Source organism: Neoarius graeffei, chromosome 21 (genome assembly GCF_027579695.1).
Source record: "Neoarius graeffei isolate fNeoGra1 chromosome 21, fNeoGra1.pri, whole genome shotgun sequence".
In the NCBI taxonomy this organism is placed as follows: Eukaryota; Metazoa; Chordata; class Actinopteri; order Siluriformes; family Ariidae; genus Neoarius; species Neoarius graeffei.
This window is the reverse complement of record NC_083589.1, coordinates 29,716,168-29,736,553: the sequence shown is the minus strand read 5'-3', so window position 1 is coordinate 29,736,553 and position 20,386 is coordinate 29,716,168. Positions and strand designations below refer to the sequence as shown.

The 20,386-nt window shown below is 44.4% G+C and overlaps 1 protein-coding gene across 2 annotated transcripts in view; it reads right to left on the bottom strand.

Moving 5' to 3' along the window:
- The window catches only part of st8sia1 (ST8 alpha-N-acetyl-neuraminide alpha-2,8-sialyltransferase 1), a 186,299-nt gene that overhangs the window by 90,497 nt on the left and 75,416 nt on the right, over nt 1–20,386 (bottom strand). For both annotated transcript variants that reach the window (XM_060902944.1, XM_060902945.1), the window contains exon 3: nt 5,803–5,912. In XM_060902944.1, the coding sequence (XP_060758927.1) occupies nt 5,803–5,912 (110 nt within the window). The remainder of the gene's footprint in view (nt 1–5,802; nt 5,913–20,386) is intronic.

Genomic DNA, 20,386 nt, shown 5'->3' with positions numbered 1-20,386 from the left:
TTCTCGGAACTGGTGCCAAATTTCGTGCGTTTTCGCCCATGGCAAGTGCCCCGAAAATGGCCCAACAGCGGAGAAAAATAAAGAAGAAGACGGAAGAATAATAATAGTGAACTCTTACAAGAACAATAGGGCCTTCGCCCATAGGGCTCGGGCCCTAATAATAGTGAACTCTTACAAGAACAATAGGGCCTTCGCCCTATCGGGCTCGGGCCCTAATAATAGTGAACTCTTACAAGAACAATAGGGCCTTCGCCCATAGGGCTCGGGCCCTAATAATAATAAATATTATGCAAGTTAAATTTATATAGCGCCTTTCCCATACCCAAGGTCACTTTACAATTATAAGGAGGGGGGGCAAAAAAAAAATTCCACCAAATAAAGGTCAGGATGTCATTCCAATGGCGTAGCAGCCACAGTCCCACCAAAAGGCGCACGAAAATAAGTCCCACACTGATTGTGCAGCTGCCGCTAGGCAACACCGCACCATGGATCCACAAAGCAAGCACAGACACACCGGCACGCAGAGCGCTGGTATGTCCCAAACTGCCTGCACAGCCACCGAGCAACATTGCTCGGAACACCATGCCAAGCAGAAAAGTACCGCCACACAGAGCGCTGGACAACCCTGATATTTAAAGAGCAATGTGCTCACTGCAGTCCACAGCGAGGAGAACAGACATCACCCACAGCAAACCAAGGCCTGGAGGGAACCGACGTCCAAAACTGGGTCCAGAGCTACATCACAACAGACGGACAAAGCACTCAAACAAAAAACAAACATAAAAATACACAAACACAAAAAAGAAAAACAAAAGGGAAAATAAAATAAAAAGCAATGGTGAGAAACGGCAGGCAGAATGCACACAGTATACGCTCAACCGGAAACGGAAGAAAAAAAATCCCTTACATGTTTGCTTCGGCCCTGGTCACACTAAAATAGTGATGGTTTTGCGAATAATTGGCGATGAAAAATTGGTAGTATCTAAACCAATCGTTCAATGCACGGTGAATCTTCTTCAAGCTTCGTGACTTGTTTTTTGGTGTGTCTCCAGCTCATGAGTGGCCAAAAACATTGTGAAAAATTTCAGTGCATGCATTGAAATTTGGTGATGTTTTTGTCAGCAAACTGATTGGTGAATACTGCAGATGGGTTTGGGAATACTTCCAGGAGCTTGGGGAACCTTCGTCGAGCCTCTTGAGATGTATTTGTCTTGAATCCATGTCCTCAGTGCTCACGGGAGCTTCATCAACACAGTGGCTTGGCACAGCCTAAACTTCACCGAGACTTGAAAAGTATATTTACCTTTGGGGATCCTTTGCAGCACGTTGTGCACGTGCTTGGGACCCAGTCATTATGTGAAACATCTGACGCTAATTTGAATGCAATCAGCATGTGCACACAAGGATGCTGTTTTCACAAAGACTCTGCGAAGTATTCCGTCAGGAATATGTGGCGGTAGATGGATGTAAATGCAGGAAGAGTGTTTATTAGCAGGTGTGATATTTACAAAAACAAAACGTGAGGCATGGTCAGAGTAACAAAACACAAACAAAACCAAAAGCAAAACAGAAAGTAGAGTTATAAACATGGCTCGAAACAAACGTGATCGTGATGATGATAATACTTCGCAAAGCCTCTGTGAAAACAGCGTCCTTATATGCGTGAGCTGATTGTGCTCAAATCAGTATCAGGTGTTTCCCATAACGACTGGTCCCAAGAGCTTGCACAAACGCACTCTGTGATCGAGTGTGGCCACTTGAGACGTGCCAGACTCAAGTGTGAGAAGGCGTGACAGTCAAGTGTTTACTGCTGTGCGATCATAACTTTTAGCTCACCTGTATATCACCATGCATCGCCATCAAAATGCCTCATTTTCATTTTGTGATAACCCATTTCAAAGCAGCGCAGGTTGTAATGTGACCGTAGTTTTACAGACGACAGGAAGTGATAAACCAAGAACCCAGCATCAAGGACTTGCACTATTCCATCAGAAAGTGATAACGTAACTGAAGTGAACAAAGTCTGTATCTTGGTTTTGTTACAGCGAGCTTTTATGAATTGGTCATATAGTAAATGATTCTATGCTTACTGACAAAATGTACATTTTCAGTTTACATATTTGTTACAGGGGCGGCACGGTGGTATAATGGTTAGCACTGTTGCTTTACAGCAAGAAGGTTCTAGGTTCGAGCTCAGTGGCCGATGGGGGCCTTTCTGTGTGGAGTTTGCATGTTCTCCCTGTGTCTGCGTGGGTTTCCTCCGGGTGCTCCGGTTTCCCCTACAGTCCAAAGACAAGCAGGTTAGGTTAATTGATGGCTCTAAATTGACCATAGGTGTGAATGTGAGTGTGAATGGTTGTTTGTCTCTATGTGCCAGCTCTGCGATGATCTGGCGACTTGTCCAGGGTGTACCCCGCTTCTCGCCCATAGTCAGCTGGGATAGGCTCCAGCTTGCCCGTGACCCTGCACAGGAGAAGTGTTTAGGGATAATGGATGGATATTTGTTACAATTTTTGGTGTATTGACAGTTTGACTATTGTACAGACATGCTTCAGTGCTTGAGTTGACATGCTTCAGTTTATACACATCAATGAAAACCAGCATCAGCTGAATGGATCTTGTGTTTAATAAATCTATCTATCTATCTATCTATCTATCTATCTATCTATCTATCTATCTATCTATCTATCTATCTATCAGTGGTTACTTTGTTAAAACGCTGACTATATTGGGTGGCACGGTGGTGTAGTGGTTAGCACTGTCGCCTCACAGCAAGAAGGTTCTGGGTTTGCGCCCAGTGGACGATAGGGGACTTTGTGTGGAGTTTGCATGTTCTCCCCGTGTCTGCGTGGGTTTCCTCCAGGTGCTCCGGTTTCCCCCACAGTCCAAAGACACGCGCTTAGATTAATATGGCACGGCCTTAGGCTGAAGTGCCCTTGAGTGAGGCATCTAACCACCAACTGCTCCCTGGGCACTGTAGCATAGCTGCCCACTGCTCTGGGTATGTGTGTGTTCACTGCTTCAGATGTCTTAAATACAGAGAGGAGTTTCACAAGTGTACCTGTGATAAATAAAAGTTGTTGTTCCTCTTGTTGAGGCCAGTTGCATTTCCTTTGAATCAGGATACCACCGTCATTTATTATGCCTTACTGCTGTTTATAGTATTTTTTTAACGTTGAAACATTTCATTTCATTATTTTAAGCCATTTTTGGTCTACAGCATTTCTTTACATGTGCCTAAGACTTTTGCACAGAACTGTATACACACAGAACATCTTGTCAAAGGGACACACACACACACACACACACACACACACACACACACACACACACACACACACACATATCTTAGATTTAGCTTTGTTCGGATGGTGAACCTTGGAATGCTCCAAGAGACGTAAAATAAACATGACAAATATTCTTCAAACCACAATGTGAAATGCTTTTACACTGATTCTGCAAGTGGTTTTGGTAGGAGCAGGAGTTTGTTTTCTTTAAATGCGTTTCCTGCTGTTTGTAAGAAAATGTTTAATTTCAGTTTTGACATGTTCCAAAAAAACACATGTGCAGGTCAGTGTCTCTCAGGTGGAAGTGGTTAGAGCTCACATAATCTCACAAAGGTATCTGTTTACTCTCAGTGTGAACAGTTAACATCACTGCTGTAATTTTCAAGAGCATACTATAGCAATAATTACGCATTATGTTCTGTAATTGTTTCTGCTCTGCATTCAAGAATAACTCAATGCCAGAAAGGAAGCCAACTACATGTTCAGTAAAAGAAACTGTCAGTTCAGGTGGCTACCGGGAAGGTGAGAAAAGGCTGATTGTCTGGTTTGTTTTAGGTCTACACTCTAAAATAAGTGCCTTTTTGATGGTTTCCTGCCACATGATCAATTACAATGTTATATGGACAAACTATTGAACATCATGGACAATGCCAGTCACCCTCTGCACACCGTCATCAGCAACCAGAGGAGCCTGTTCAGTGACAGAATGCTCCTTCCCAAGTGCAGGACGAACAGACTCAAAAACTCCTTTGTCCCTCACGCCATCAGACTGTACAACTCCTCTCTGGGGGCGAGGAGGGGTAACAGGAGGACAGAGGACAGGAAGGAGCAGTAGCCTAGCCTAACAATAAGCAATACCGGACAATGTGCAATATCTCTCCTACCGCCCCCCCCTTCTCCCCCCCCTTTTTTCCCTCCTTCCCCCCTTCCTCTCTTCCCTATATCTTATTCTTTTTATATACAGTATATGTAAATACTTAATTTATTTTAATTTATCTAGAAGTTCTCTATTTCTTTTCTCTGTTTATCTGTAATGATGCTACTGGAATCTTAATTTCCCTGAGGGAACCCGCCCAAAGGGATCAATAAAGTTTTATCTAATCTAAATCTAATCTATATTGCATAATACTGACTGTAGCTTGTTGAAGGGGTTTTTTTATCGCAAAGATTTTGTCTCATTGCTCATCTCTGCTGTACGTATTTTCATACCATAATTTCATATTATTTTCAACACAAGAAGATACAGTGGTGCTTGAAAGTTTGTGAACCCTTCAGAATTTTCTATATTTCTGCATAAATATGACCTAAAACATCATCAGATTTTCACACAAGTCCTAAAAGTAGATAAAGTCATTCTACCAAAGAATAGTTAAAGAAGAAGAAAGTTAATGTTTTGGAATGGCCAAGTCAAAGTCCTGACCTTAACCCAATCGAAATGTTGTGGAAGGACCTGAAGCGAGCAGTTCATGTGAGGAAACCCACCAACATCCCAGAGTTGAAGCTGTTCTGTACGGAGGAATGGGCTAAAATTCCTCTGTACAGAAGGTGAGTTCCCTTCCCGGGACAGATGGACATCACCACGACATAATCTCCCTTCGGGCCTTTCGACCAGTGGGGGATAAAAACTTTTTGCCAAATTACATGAAATTCCTCCAAAAATTGTGAGGGAAGTTCATTTCAGAAAGCAAGCACAACTTGATGAAATTGTCAAAGTTATTTAATCAAGGGTCAAAACTCTGGTAAAATTTTCAGAAATGAAATTAAATCGCAATATGCGTATTACCGTCATATAACAAGGCCTTTTGCCAAGCTTCGAGAAATTTGTCCAAAAATTGTGAGAGGAGTTGATGTCAGAAGGCAAGCACACCTTCATGAAATTGTGAAAGTACACAGTTGTTAATCAAGGGCTGTAACTCTGGTAAAATGTGACCGAATTTAACGAAATTACAATGTGTATTACTGACATATAACAAAGAATCTTGCCAAGTTTCATGAAATTCCTCCAAAAATTGTGAGAGGATTTGATTTCAGAAGGTGAGTACCCTTCCCAGGACGGACGGACAGACATCACCATGACATAATCCCCCTTACGGCAATGTAAGTAAATGGAAGTGGACTCAACTCAAATGGTTTGTTTGTCTTAAATGACGTCATGGGGCGAGTGGTCACGAAAACAGCTGAACAGAAATTCGTCACAATCCGCGCTAACTTATTTTAATTATTACTTATTAACAATACTTCTTGGGACCAGAAGAAAATTACAGAGGGTTTTTTAGCATATAAAGTTTCAAATGTGCATAAAATTAAAACCGTTGCCTATGAGCTTTAAATGAGTGTGTTGTCCTTCCAACTCTCTATATGACCTAAGAGATGTCTGTTCCTGGTTTTCATCATTGCATTGAATGAGTGACAGACTCAGCCATCCTTCTCACCAAACTGAGGGCATGGCCAAAATGTCAAATAATCCTTGTTCATTTTTTTTACGATGCTAGGAGACATGATGAGCTGCTGTTACCTCATTACGAAGTCAGCCTGGTCGACTTCTTTGCCGCAGCCGCTGTTCTTCAGAACTCCACCATTACCCACCACCACACACTTCTTCAGTGGGAGTTGAAAAGGAATATCCTAGCAACCAGAAATAGGCCCTCGTTACACAATAGACACACATTCACATTCAGCTCTGTTTTAACCAACAAAATGAAGCACATAGTCCACTTGTACAAAAGTGTACAAGTCTCCTCATCAGCAACATATGTTGGAAGTATTTCCACCCTGCCCATGCACGCACTTAAGCACTGCATAATATGAAAAAACAACAAACAAAAACAGCATACTGTGACTACAGTGCTACACACTGCTATAATTTGCCAAAACACTAATATTTGCCAGTATTTGACAACCCCCACAGACACCTTTACAGGAACTTTGGAGATTGATTAGTGCTCAGAGAACACAATTAAAAAAAAAAAAAAAGTTAATTACAGATGCACTGTACAGGCTTTATTATTGCAAGTGTCACTATTGTGATAGCAAGAGTCATCAGGAGATGACATATCCTCCCAGCCCCCACATGAAACCCCACCCCAAGTTTTCCTATCTATCTTTCGGCCTCAGCCGAGATGCCCTGCACAACCCTTCGCCACACCTCTCTATCAGCCATTGTGTTTGGCAGGTCATTCGCATCGATCCCAGTATCCTTCGATATCGATGCAGGGAAGGTGAGGTTTCTTGACCTTACTGGTCGATGACTCGAACTCCACAACAGTAGGCGAGATATCGGTTCCTCCCTAGCACGGAAGCAGTGCCCGGCAAAGAGCACCCTTCTTTGTTTAAGTCTTAGGGAGACAGGTGGTAAGTCCCGATAAACTTCCTCTCGGGTAGCATGAGCGGACCAGTGGATATTTCGGATGCGATGTAGTAGGTTAGTACAGGTTCCATCTAATCGCTACTGTTGTTTGACTGTCAACGTGCAGGTCTTGGCTCCATAAAGGAGGATGGGCTCTATGACCGATTTGAACAGGTCAATTTTCAGATTGTTATCCCGGCCATATCTTGTCAAGGGCATTACAGGCTTTCCAGGCCAGAGCTTTACGGATCTTGAAGTCCTTATAGGAGTCCATTATGAAGGAGCCTAGGTACTTGAAGTCTTCAACATATTTAATCTCCTTCCCAGATAGAGAAGTTACGACAGAAGGATCAAATTTTCCTAAGGTGAATTGGTTGCCATAGAAATACGGGAAAAAAAAACCCAAATCACAGAAATCCCAAAATGTCAAAAGACACAACTCCTCTCATCACTTAACATAACTTTGAGGTTTCGTGAAAAAAAAAAAAATCCTAATAGTTTGAGTTATGATCTGGAAACTAAAAAATGTTTAAAGACGGCCAGATGGACGGCCAGAGCAATAGCTATATCCCCCTGCATTATGCATTATATGGTGGGAGGATAATAATTAACATGATATACTGTCTAGCCCTGATACTCACACAAGCAACCACAAACAAAAGCAAGCCATATTTGCTATGCACGTTGATTTTGCTATACACTAGTTGCATTCAGTCCAATTTTATCACCTCATTTATATCATTCAGTGTCAGATGCTATTCAGTTTTAGTTTCCTAGTGAATATTTAATACACTCCTAATGAATAAAGAACCACCCACCTCCACACACACAGAAATTCATAGTGCTCGAGCTGTTAAATAAGGAGATGGGCTTGCGGCACTGTGGAAGCACTGCGTGTCACCAGAGGCAGCCCATCCCCCCACCTTAGAGCAAACAAAAAAGTTCATGTAAACACACACAATTACGGAAGCCGAGAGAGGCCCTTCATATAATCCTTTTTTTATTCACCTTATCCCGAGATAACGACATAATTAATTCAGGATCTCGAGAAAACGCCACAACTAATTCGAGATCTCGAGAAAACAAAACCGTTATTCCGTGATCTCGAGAAAACAAAACAATTATTTCATGATCTCGAGTAAACAGCTGAGAAATGGTTCATTCAGGTGCGCCAAGAGACTTGTGATATGCTGACTTTGGGGCTATTTCTCATTCTGTATAGACGCAACTTTGGTCATTAGAATGTCTGGAATAATCGATCACCTAATAAGGCAATATTTTGAGGGGTTGACACAGGGAGAGATTGCATTAAGTCTTTTAATAAGGGATAATTTCAAAATTAGTCCGCGGCACCTCCGCAGAAGACTGGCCCCCCTCTCTCTCAAGGCATCGTAAAAAGCCATTTCTGCTCTGTTAGGCCCCGGTCACACCGCCCGAACTTTGCTGGAGTGTTCCTTGAACGGTAGGGAGGGGGGGCCGAATTTCGACAACACTCGTCACCGCGGCACAAAATGGGAAAAAAAATCGAAAACACGGGCGTTGGCTTAGCGGTGCACCGCTGAAGCCGGCGTTACTTTAGCGTTGGTTTAGCGGTAGCGAGCGTTGGTATAGCGGCGTTCTGTGCATGCGGGCGTATAAAGTTGGTTTAGCACCAATCATAGCAAGTCTCTCAGCATCCATGGTGATACAGTTTTACTGTAACTTTGAGCAAATTCGATATAGATGAGGTCTGAACTCAACGGCAGCTCGATTCCAAATGAGCTCCTGGTCCATTTCTCCCCGTATTCACGGGCGCAGATAGAGGGGGGGATGGGGGGGATTCGTCCCACCCAGATTTAAATTCACCTCGTTCGGTCCCCCCCACTTATAGGGAGGAAAAAACGTCTATGCTGTCTTTCTTTGCATAAAGCAAACCTCACGGAAAAATCAAAAGACTAATTACCATTCGGTTTATTGAGGTGCACAGCAGTGTATACATAGTTGCAACAACTCACATAAAACAAAACAAAGACTGATATTCGGTTGGTTGAGCTGCGCAGACTGCACAGGTTGTGAGCTCGAGCTTGGTTGCTATGGTAACCCACAACAAGCTTGACAGGCATATCGGGGTTGGGGTTGGTTTGCTGGCAGCTTTGTCCCCCCCAGTTTTTTGTCCCCCCCAGTTCAAAAAACATATCTGCGCCCCTGCCCGTATTTATAGCCAAATTCTGGTCCCGCTCCGACACCTCTATACCAACGCCAAACCAAAGTTCATCGCCGCCATGGATAGCTGCTTCAACGCCCAACACCATTCCAGCAACCCCGTGTCCGCTCGTAAAACGCTTACAACCGCTCCACCGAAGTTTGTGCAACGTTTAATCGCTGCCCGGGCAACGCTGGCGAAGCAGCGGTGGTCCAGAGTTCAAGATTTCTGCGTTGGCCTAGCGGACCCAAGCGTCCACGAACTTGCATCTAGCGGTGCCAAACTTTGACTGGGCGTTGGTGGAGCGGGGGTGAACTTTGCCGGGGCGGAAAATTGCCCCCTCCTCACCGCTCGCAATATTTTGTGCAGCTCAAAACTTTCGGAGCGGTAGGAGGGCCCCTCGAGAAACATCAGCGGTGGCCGAGCGTATACGGCGTTGCTTTAACGGGGGCCAACTTTTGTTAAACGGTGGTGAACGGTTACGAGCAGTGATGAATTTTTTTCACCGCTCCAGGAACGCTCCAGCAAAGTTCGGGCGGTGTGACCGGGGCCTTACATGTCCGCCAATTTCTAAGTCTTTGTTGTCTGACCCACAGGGGGGCGCAGCTCTGCTAGAAATCTCAGCTGTTTTCTCGAGATCATGAAATAATTGTTTTGTTTTTTCGAGATCACGGAATAATTGTCTTGTTTTCTCGAGATCACGGAATAATTGTCTTGTTTTCTCGAGATCTCGAATTAGGTGTGTTGCTTTCTCGAGATCCTGAATTATGTCGTTATCTCGGGATAACAAGGTGAATAAAAAAAAAGATTATATGAAGGCCCTCTCGCGGCTTCCATACACAATGAGACAGAGAGATATTTTGAGGTGTATGTGAGAGAGAGAGGTGTGTGTGTGTGGGGGGGGGTGTCAATAGCAGAGGACCTAATTAGTCCTCAGAGAAAAGACAGACCTACAGTGATAGAGGAAAACATAGAGGCCTAAGGGAGTGGGAGAACAGTAGACAGAGATCTGTCCTTTATCTCTCCCCAGTGTACATGACTGTACATTCAATATTCAAGATTAACTTTATTGTCTCACAAAGTGAGAAATTTGTTCTGGGCCATTCGCCCATGCTGCAGCCACAACACAGAACATACAATACAACAATAACAAACATACAATAGATATGTGCATCCATATTATACAAGGTGCCTAAAAGTGCAAGAAACGTGAATTAAAAAAAAAAAGAGAATGAATAAACAACACCCAATAGGTGTAATAAAATGCTAAAATTCTAATAAATTAAGTAATAATATAAGTAAAAATATTAACCTGTGCAAAACAAACAACCACAAGTCATCTGTGCTCTGGTCTTATCGGACCTTGTTTACCAGCTTAATTGACACAGGAACAAATGAGTTTTTAAATCTGTTCAGTCTGCAGTGAGGAACTCTAAACCTTCTACCAGATGGTAGCAGCTCATACTCGCCATGCATGATGTGTGATGGATCGCAGACAGTCTTATTTGCTTGTTGCAGAGTGGCCTGTTCATAAATACTCTGAATGGAGAAGTGCTCTTTAACACCAATCATTTTTCCAGCAGCATGAATTAGCTGAAACAATTTGTTCTTTAGCTGCACAGAGAGGTTACCAAACCAAGCTGTGATACTATACCTGATCAGACTTTCCAAGACTGCCTTATAAAAAATCAACATAAATCTTTGATCAACACCATAATTCTTTGATCAAAACCATGAATTCTCAGACGACGAAGAAAATGCAACCGTTGCTGTAGTCTGTAACAGAGGCTGTCGACGTGTATGCTCCAGGTGAGTGCGTTGTCAATAAAGACACCCAGATATTTGTATGACTGCACCTGGGCAATGGCTTGATTGTGGATGACCACGGGCCTGTGGTCACCCACTCCTCGAAGGTCGAACACATTTCTTCCATCTTATTCACATTCAGAAGGAGGTGGTTATCGTCGCACCACTCAACAAACCTCTGAATTTCCAGAAAGTAGTCAGATATATCATGATTCTTTTTCAACAGTGATAAAATTGCAGTGTCGTCTGAGAACTTAATGATGTGATTGTTTGTATAAAAACTTCTACACACATCTGTGTACAGAGTGAACAGAACCGGTGAACACTCACATCCGTGGTGCACCTGTGCTCAGAGTTTTAGTTTCAGATAAAGTTCCATTAACACTGACCCGCTGTCTACGATTTGTTAAAAACGAAAAGTACCATTTAATAATAAAAGGATGAACATCAAAATCATTTAATCTGCTAATTAAAATATGTGGCTGCAACATATTAAAAGCTGAACTAAAATCAACCAATAAAAGACGTGCAAATGAGCTAGAATCCTCCAAGTGCTTATTGATAAGGTGGGTCACATGCACTGTATAACCAAAGTGACAATAACACAAATGATGTACAGAAGGACTCATATAACTACATCCATCCATTATCCGTAACCGCTTATCCTGTACAGGGTCGTGAGCAAGCTGGAGCCCATCCCAGCTGACTATGGGTGAGAGGCGGGGTACACCCTGGACAAGTCGCCAAAATCATCACAGGGCTGACACATAGAGACAAACAACCATTCATACACACATTCACATCTACGGTCAATTTAGAGCCACCAATTAACCTAACCTGCATGCCTTTGGACTGTGGGGGGAACCAGAGCACCTGGAGGAAACCCACGCAGACACGGGGAGAACATGCAAACTCCACACAGAAAGGCCCCCGTTGGCCACTGGGCTCAAACCCAGAACCTTCTTGCTGTGAGGCAACAGTGCTGACCATGCCACCACACATAACTATAATAACCTCAAAACAGAAAACCTATGAAAGCATGATAAGACCCAGGATGTGCAAATCACTTCTCCGTTCTCCCTCTCCCTGGTATGAACATGCTGACCTGCACGTGCTGATTTCCTGCTTTCTCTCTACAGTGGGTCAGAGGCAATAAGAGACAGTGTGGGTGGCATTCAGGATAAATTAGGCATGTCAGACACTCGCTGGCTGTGCTGTGAAAATTGTGCATGCAGGCGCTTATTTAAGTTTCCAAATCTGTCATTGCTTAACTCTTGAATATTTTCTATTGCGAATACTATCAGTAAAAAGCTTATTATTTCTGCTTTCTAAAGAAATGTATCTGGTTGAGATCTGTTCAGTACTTTGGGAGTAACGGCAGGTTGAAGTTGGTACAACGGAGTAAAAACTCTGCTCGCAGGATGTTGGGAAACTGCCGGTGCTTTTTGAGTCACGGGAATGCGGTCAGGCTCTCTCTCTCTCCTGATTGGTTTCCGACTGGATTACTCGTGAATATCAATCAGATAACTTTTATTGGTATGTTCTCTCGCTCTCACTGTTTCTGATGAAGTATTCAGCAAAATTTTCCGTCTACTAGTTTTGATGTTATGATTCACAGGAGACTTTGAAGTGAGTTTTCATAGCTTTACCTACTTATTTTTTCAAATCAAACTCATTCATGTCAATAAATAACTATTTAGAATATAACTAGTTGTTTTGATGAAAAATATTGAGATCTTAGTGGTCGGAATGAGATTTTAAAACACTGGAAGTCAGAAATGCGAGTGTCAATTTCAATTCAGTTAATGTGAATGTTTATTGGATGTGGTTCACAGTTTTTTCGAGGTTCGCCTTGAAAGCTGTGAATGGTATTATTTCTATTCTTTCATATAAACACTACTAGGCTCTACTTTTGAGAAATACAAAGGCCTACAGAGCACAAAGAGGGTATTAGAATAATCTTTTATTACTTTATAGTGTGTACCGATTTAACATTTGTTACTTAATTAGCATAATTAATATTAATTAAATGGTCTCATCTTGTCTTCTTCGGCTTATCCGGGGTCGGGTCGCGGAGGCAGCAATCTGAGCATGGAAGCCCAAACTTCCCTTTCCCCAGACACCTCAGCCAGCTCCTCGGGAAGGACACCAAGGCGTTCCCAGGCCAGCCGAGAGACATAGTCCCTCCAGCGTGTCCTGGGTCTTCCCCGGGGCCTCCTCCCAGGGGGACATTCCTGGAACACCTCCCCAGGGAGGCGTCCAGGAGGCATCCGAAAGAGATGCCCGAGCCACCTCAGCTGATTCCTCTCGATGTGCCAACAGGACAACAGGAGACCAACAGGACATCATCTGCAAAAAGCAGAGATGAAATCCTGTGGTTCCTAAACAGGATTCCTTCCGGCCCCTGGCTGCGGCTAGAAACTTTGTCCATGAAGATTATGAACAGAACCGGTGACAAAGGGGAGCCCTGCCGGAGTCCCAACATGCACTAGGAACAGGCCTAACTTACTGCCGGCAATGCTGTAACGGTTTTCCCGTATTAAAAGTTTGCCGGGGTGCCAGGCAGCTTAAAACTGCCAATAATTTTTTTTTTAGAAAGTGAGTTTCAGTCACATCAGGTCGGAAAACCGTCACAAGATTACATGTATGAATGCATACAGCTTAAATAGCAGGAAATGCACATGTACCCTTTTTTTTTATCAACAATTCAGAAATTTGCAAGACAACACACAATGATAATACATAAACAAGGAAAGAATACTCAGCAAGCAACCCAATTTCACGCTTGCAATATATTGTTCAGTTCACCCAAAAGTTCGTCCAGTTCACAGCAATACAATTCAGTCCTTCACCCAAAAATCCATTTCGTAATAAACACAATCATTCCACACAGACACAGTCTTTACATCCACAATCAGTAGAAATTACTCAACCCCCCCGCAAGTCAACTCTTCAAAGACGGAGCAACAATAAAAATGAAGAAAAAATAGTCAGTGTTAACGCCAGTCAGTGTCAAAAAGCCTACCAAATCCGTAGCATAGCTTACTCCAGTCCAGGATTTCAGCAGCAAGCAACAACTTTCCTCCTCTGGTATAATCCGTATTCCAGGCAGACAACAGAATTATCGGTTAGGTTTTTTTTTTTTAATACTGCATAATCCCCAGAGAAGCGGTTGGCCCCAGGACAACGGCATCGTGACAACTGGCGACAAAAAAAAAAAACACACACGGGGAAAGTTCTCCAGAGACATCTAACTGGATACTTAGCTTCACCATTAAACCGGCATCTTCTTCGTCTTTATACAAAAGTGAGGAGGCCATTTAGCGCAACAGCGCCACTCCAATATGTGGTTGATCTAAGCATTACACTGAAAGACCAAAGAAATCTGCCAGAATGCTTCGACAGGAATAAACTTCAGAAAACAACTATGACATTTTCAAAGGCAGAGGTTGTTACAATGCGAACCAGACTCCTGCTCCGTTCGTACAGGGACTGGACAACCCTGAGCAAAGAGCCCCAAACCCCATACTCCCAAAGCACCCCCCACAGAATACCATGAGGGACACGGTCGAATGCCTTCTCCAGATCCACAAAGCACATGTGGACTGGTTGGGCAAACTCCCATGAACCCTCGAGCACCCTATGAAGGGTATAGAGCTGGTCCAGTGTTCCACGACCAGGACGAAAACCACATTGTTCCTCCTGGATCTGAGGTTCGACTATTGGCCGAATTCTCCTCTCCAGTACCCTGGAGTAAACCTTCCCTGGGAGGCTGAGAAGTGTGATTCCCCTATAATTGGAGCACACTCTCCGGTCCCCTTTCTTAAAAAGAGGGACCACCACCACCCCAGTCTGCCACTCCAGAGGCACTGTCCCCGACCGCCACACGATGTTGCAGAGGTGTGTCAGCCAAGACAGCCCCACAACATCTAGAGACTTGAGATACTCGGGGCGGATCTCATCCACCCCCGGTGCCTTGCCACCGAGGAGCTTGCTAACCACCTCAGTGACTTCGGCTTGGGTAATGGATGAGTCCACCTCTGAGTCATCAGCCTCCGCTTCCTCAATGGAAGACATCACGGTGGGATTGAGGAGATCCTCGAAGTATTCCTTCCACCACCCGACAATGTCCCCAGTCGAGGTCAACAGCTCCCCACCCGCACTGTAAACAGTGTTGGCAGAGTACTGCTTCCCCCTCCTGAGGTGCCACACGGTTTGCCAGAATTTCTTTGATACCGACCGATAGTCCTCCTCCATGGCCTCACCGAACTCCTCCCAGTTCTGAGTTTTTGCCTCCGCAACTGCCCGAGCTGCGGCACGCCTGGCCTGCCGATACCTGTCAGCTGCCTCAGGAGTCCCGGAGGCCAACATGGCCTGATAGGACTCCTTCTTCAGCTTGATGGCATCCCTTACTTCCGGTATCCACCACCGGGTTTGGGGATTGCCGCCACGACAGGCACCGGAGACCTTGTGGCCACAGCTCCGAACCGCCGCGTCGACAATGGAGGCAGAGAACATGGTCCACTCAGACTCAATGTCCCCCGCCTCCCTCGGAAGCTGAGAGAAACTCTCCCGGAGGTGAGAGGGTTCACCACCCACAGAGGTAGCAGCAGGGGATTGGTGCAGTGTGGATTGGGCGGCAGTCGAAGGCAGGGGCCTCGACGACCTGATCCCCGAACACAGCGGCTAGCTGTTGGGACATGGAATGTCACTTGGCGGGGGGGGGGAGCCTGAGCTTGTGCGGGAGGTTGAGAGGTACCGGCTAGAGATAGTCGGGCTCACCTCCACGCACAGCTTGGGCTCTGGAACCCAGCTCCTCGAGAGGGGCTGGACTCTCCACTTCTCTTAATTAAATGGTAACTTGCATAATTTGTTTTTACAAATTTTTAAAAAACTTTGTATTCAGTATACAAACATCTATGTGCCTGCCAATTTCCATGTAAATATCTTGAAAAATAGAAAAGTTATTAAGAAAAAAACATTTGATCTCATTGGTTAATGAGGCCCATTTTGGACCCTGTGATCCTTATACGGAATATTATGGCAGTTTTCTAAAATTAAGCTGTTTTTTTTCAATCCTTGTAATATCTCGAGAATGGATACACATTTTAATTCTGTAAAAAGCACGTTGTTCTGCATTCAACTCTGAATCCAATGAGAACAGTTTCAAGCAATTTGGATTGAATTTTCACCTGATTTGCCTAGATAAAGGCTTCTTGGACCATTTAAAGATACAACAAATCACTGTTATTGTTTACATTTGGATTCTCAGATGCACACACACTTAGTAGTAGGCAAGAAATGTTACTACCGCTAGTGCACTAACATGGCTGTGTAAATATAAAACATAAATCTAAGGATGTTTGAATTTGTGACAATTGTGAATTATGAGGACGCATTATTTTTCACAATACTATATTTTGTTTGGAATTAAAATAATTGTACATGGCTACTATTAAACTGGTGTTCTGTACTGTAGTAATGTGAAACATGAAAGGTATTTGTGATGGTAATTTGAATGATAATCGTTTGCTTCAATAGCACTGTGTGCATTGATCATGTCCTGTTTGAATGTGATAATTTCTAAGATGATATTGTTTCTGGGTGAAATATTGAAGTCTAAGTGAATGAGTATAGTTCTACTGTATATTCATGGTCAATAATGAATAAGTTTGAATAAATAACCCATCTGAAATGATATTTATTCACCAGAAAATCCATATGCAACAGCTCAGTAAAGATGTAGTTTAGAATCACAAATATCCCATTCACTCGGGCTTTGTTCTCAACCCTGAAGTAGGATTTCATAACACGGAATTCAGACATGCTCTCATACTAAATGAAGTCACATTCTACATAGAATACAAGTTGCACCTAGTATATAACATCGCACGGTCTTCAATTATGGATTAAAAAAAATATCCTGTACGCACATCCTGCATGGAATGGGTATGAATTAAATGAAATGCACACAAATGAAAAGCCTGCCATTTAGATATTGAAGAGAGGCACCCATGGCTGTAGCACTTTACTCCCTTTCATGAGCCTAGCCCATTTCAAAGCTTTCAATCAAGCTTTTCTTCTTTCTTCATCCAGAGTAAGTCAAAAATAATTCTCTTTACATCCCATACGCTGTCTGTTAGTACAATTAATTGCACAACAACTGGTTGGCATGGTAAAGTGAGACAAAAATTCAATAGATAAACATCTATCAACAGTCCGCGTGTTGTCTGCTACCACCTCCTGTTGTTTTGCCCATCATGGATACCACACTCGATGACCCAGTTGTGACATCACGATTTCTCGTATTAACAAAACTCCAAAAATAAACTCCTTTATACTAACAGATAATATCCATACAAGACATGTTTGAGTGTTCACTTGTCCATATTTGTACCTGTATACTGTGTATGGATTTTTTTTAAAAAGAAAAACAAACAATGTCCCTGGGCACTGACATCTTCCTCTCGCCAGGGTTCAAATAACACAGTACAAAGTACACGAGAGAATCTAAGATTGTGACATAACTTACACGCTACATGACTTACCAAGGCTGAGATCTAGTGGATACAACTTTTCAAAATTGTTGTAAGCAACGCTAAAGATGCCTGAGTGTCAAGCGTTTGGGTGTAAAAATAAGGCCGATCATTGATAATTTTTCTGTAACGTGCATTTTGTTTGTTTTTATTCACTGAGAAAAGCTATCTTTTTAGATGACAAGAATCGTGTTGCTATGGCAACGGAATTGTTTACTAGTATCTGTGTCAGTACTGCACATGCGTTATCTAGCCGAGTGAGATTTAAACTTCTTAAAAGTGAAGTCTGTTGTTCGCGGATTTTGTTGCCAGTAGAAAATCACATGGGTATAGAAAATTTCTGATTAGATTTTTAGAATTAGAAGCCTTTATCAGTCACATATACTTTACAACACAGTGAAGGTCTTCCTCTGCTTTTAATCCTGCTGAAGCAGTGAACACATGCACGCACAGACAGAGAGAGCGAGCAGTGGTGTCTGGGGATTTTTTTTTTTAAGAATTAGAAGTCTTTATTTGATGGCTCTGTGTTAGTAAGGGAAACAGCGTTCTAGAGTGCTGGATATCTGGTTAAGTGAGACGAAAATTCAATAGATAAACATCTGTCAACAGTCCGCGTGTCGTCTGCTATCACTTCCTGTTGTACTGCCTACTGAAGCGGATATCTGGTTCCAGGGCAAATGGTTGAAAATTTAATCTTTTTTGGTGTAATCAGGTGACTTCTGGAGCTGCAACTGAGCCTTAAAAATAAATGAAAGAAAGCATTAATTTTAAGTGTGAATTATATTTTATTAGGCATTGTAGAAATAGTTGAAGGTGGGTGGAGCACAGAAGCACGGCAGGCCAGAACTGAGTTCTTACAAACATTTTATTTTGTACTTTTCAGCAGCTTACTTTACTCGCCCACACACATGCACACAAGTGTCCAGGTTGGGGAGAGCTCCCTTTCTCTGCTCTCTCTCTCCTTTTATAGGGCGCGGTCTCTGGGGGAGACACACAAACATGTTAATTCACGTCAGGTGCAGTGATTCTGCCACTTGCCTTCCCTGACTCTGCCCTCCATTCACAGACCGATGCTTGACCATGCCCCCGCTGCCACATACCCCCACCGCCCGACTCAGGCCGGGGAGCTGTCCGGCCTGCAGCTGACTCCCCCCCGATGGGAGAGGAAATCTGCCACGACCATCTGCGCCCCCAGCCTGTGGACCACTTCAAACTTAAACGGCTGGAGTGCGGTGGAGCCACTGCAGGGGCGCGTGATCCAAACAGAGGGTGAAAGGGCACCCCAGCAGGTAATAGCGGCGGGTGAGGACCGCCCACTTGATGGCGAGGCATTCCTTTTCTATTGTGCTGTACCTGCCCTCAAACACCGACAGCTTCCGGCTGATGTACAGCACTGGACGGTCCTCCCCCTCAACCTCCTGGGACAGAACAGCCCCCAGTCCTCTGTCTGACACGTCTATCTGCAAAACAAAGGGGAGAGGAAAGTCAGGGGAGTGTAACAGTGGCCCCCCACACAGTGCAGCCTTTACCTCAGAGAAAGCCCGCTGGACCGGATCTGGTGCCCCCTTTTTAGTGAGATCAGTCAGCGGGCTGGTGACGTCCAAATAATTAGGTATAAACCTATGATAGTAGCCAGCCAGCCCCAGGAACTGTCTCACCCCCTTTTTGGTCTTGGGCCTCAGGCAGGCTGCAATCACTGCTGTCTTACTGATTTGGGGACGCACCTGCCCATTGCCCAAGTGGAAGCCCAGATACTGTACTTCCACCCGCCCAATTGCACACTTCTTCGGGTTGGCTGTGAGCTCCGCTCGCCTCAGCAACCTAAGGATGGCCCTTAGGTGGTCTAAGTGCCGCGGCCAGTCATTACTATAAATAATGATATCGTCCAAGTATGCGGCTGCGTAGGTGGCGTGGGGGTGGAGGACCCTATCCATAAGCCGCTGGAACGTAGCAGGTGCCCCAAACAGCCCAAAAGGAAGTGTGACGAACTGGTGTAAGCCGAACGGTGTGGAAAAGGCCATTTTCTCTCGGGACAGCGGATTCAAGGGGTCTGCCAATATTCCTTTGTCAAATCCAGTGTCGAATAAAAACGAGCCGTACCTAGTCGATCGAGCAACTCGTCAATATGAGGCATTGGGTACGCATCAAATTTAGACACTGCACTGACTTTTCTATAGTCCACACAGATCCGGACCGACCCGTCAGCCTTGGGAACCAAGACCACCAGGCTGCTCCAGTCACTGTGGGACTCCTCGACGATGCCCATTTCGAGCATGGCTTCAAGTTCTTCCTGAACCACCTTTTTTGTGTGTTCGGGCAGTCTGTAAGAGTGGCTGCGCACTACTACCCCCGGGGGCATCTCAATGTGGTGTTCTATGAGGTGGGTGTGGCCAGGCAGGGGCAAGAACACGTCAGAAAATTCTGTCTGCAACTGGGTGACCTCCGTGAGTTGGGTCGGGGAGAGGTGGTCTCCACAGGGGACCGGAGCAGTGAGCGTTCAATTTTCCTTTCTGAACCTCCGGCCCCAGCTCCGCCTTCTCTGGAACTACCTACACCAATGCCACGGGGACCTCCTCGTTCCAAAGTTTTAACAGATTGAGGTGGTAAATCTGTAATGCCCCACCCCTGTTTGTTCGCCTCACCTCATAGTTGACGTCCCTGACTCACCGTGTGACCTCAAAGGGTCCTTGCCACCCGGCGATCAATTTGGAGCTCAACGTAGGCAACAACACGAGTACTTTATCTCCCGGTGTGAATTCCCTAAGGCTCGTGCCCCTGTCGTACAGACAGAATTGACGTTCTTGGGCCTGCTGCAAATTCTTCTGGGTTAGGTGTGTGAGTGTGTGGAGTTTGGCGTGCAGGTCGATAACATATTGAATTTCATTTTTACTTGTTGAAGGTCCCTCCTCCCAGTTTTCACGCAGCATATGGAGAATGCCACACGGCTTATGCCCGTATAATAATTCGAACGGGGAGAACCCTGTGGAGGCTTGTGGGACCTCTCGCACTGCAAATAACAGGGGCTTGAACCATTTATCCCAGTTGCGTGCGTCCTCGCTTACAAATTTCTGAATTATGTTCTTGAGGGTGCGACTGAACCGTTCAACTAAGCCATCCGTTTGTGGGTGATAAATGCTGGTGCGGATAGGCTTAATTCCCAGTAACCCATACAGTTTGCATAGTGTGCATGACAAACGTAGTGCCTTGATCAGTCAGAATCTCTTTGGGG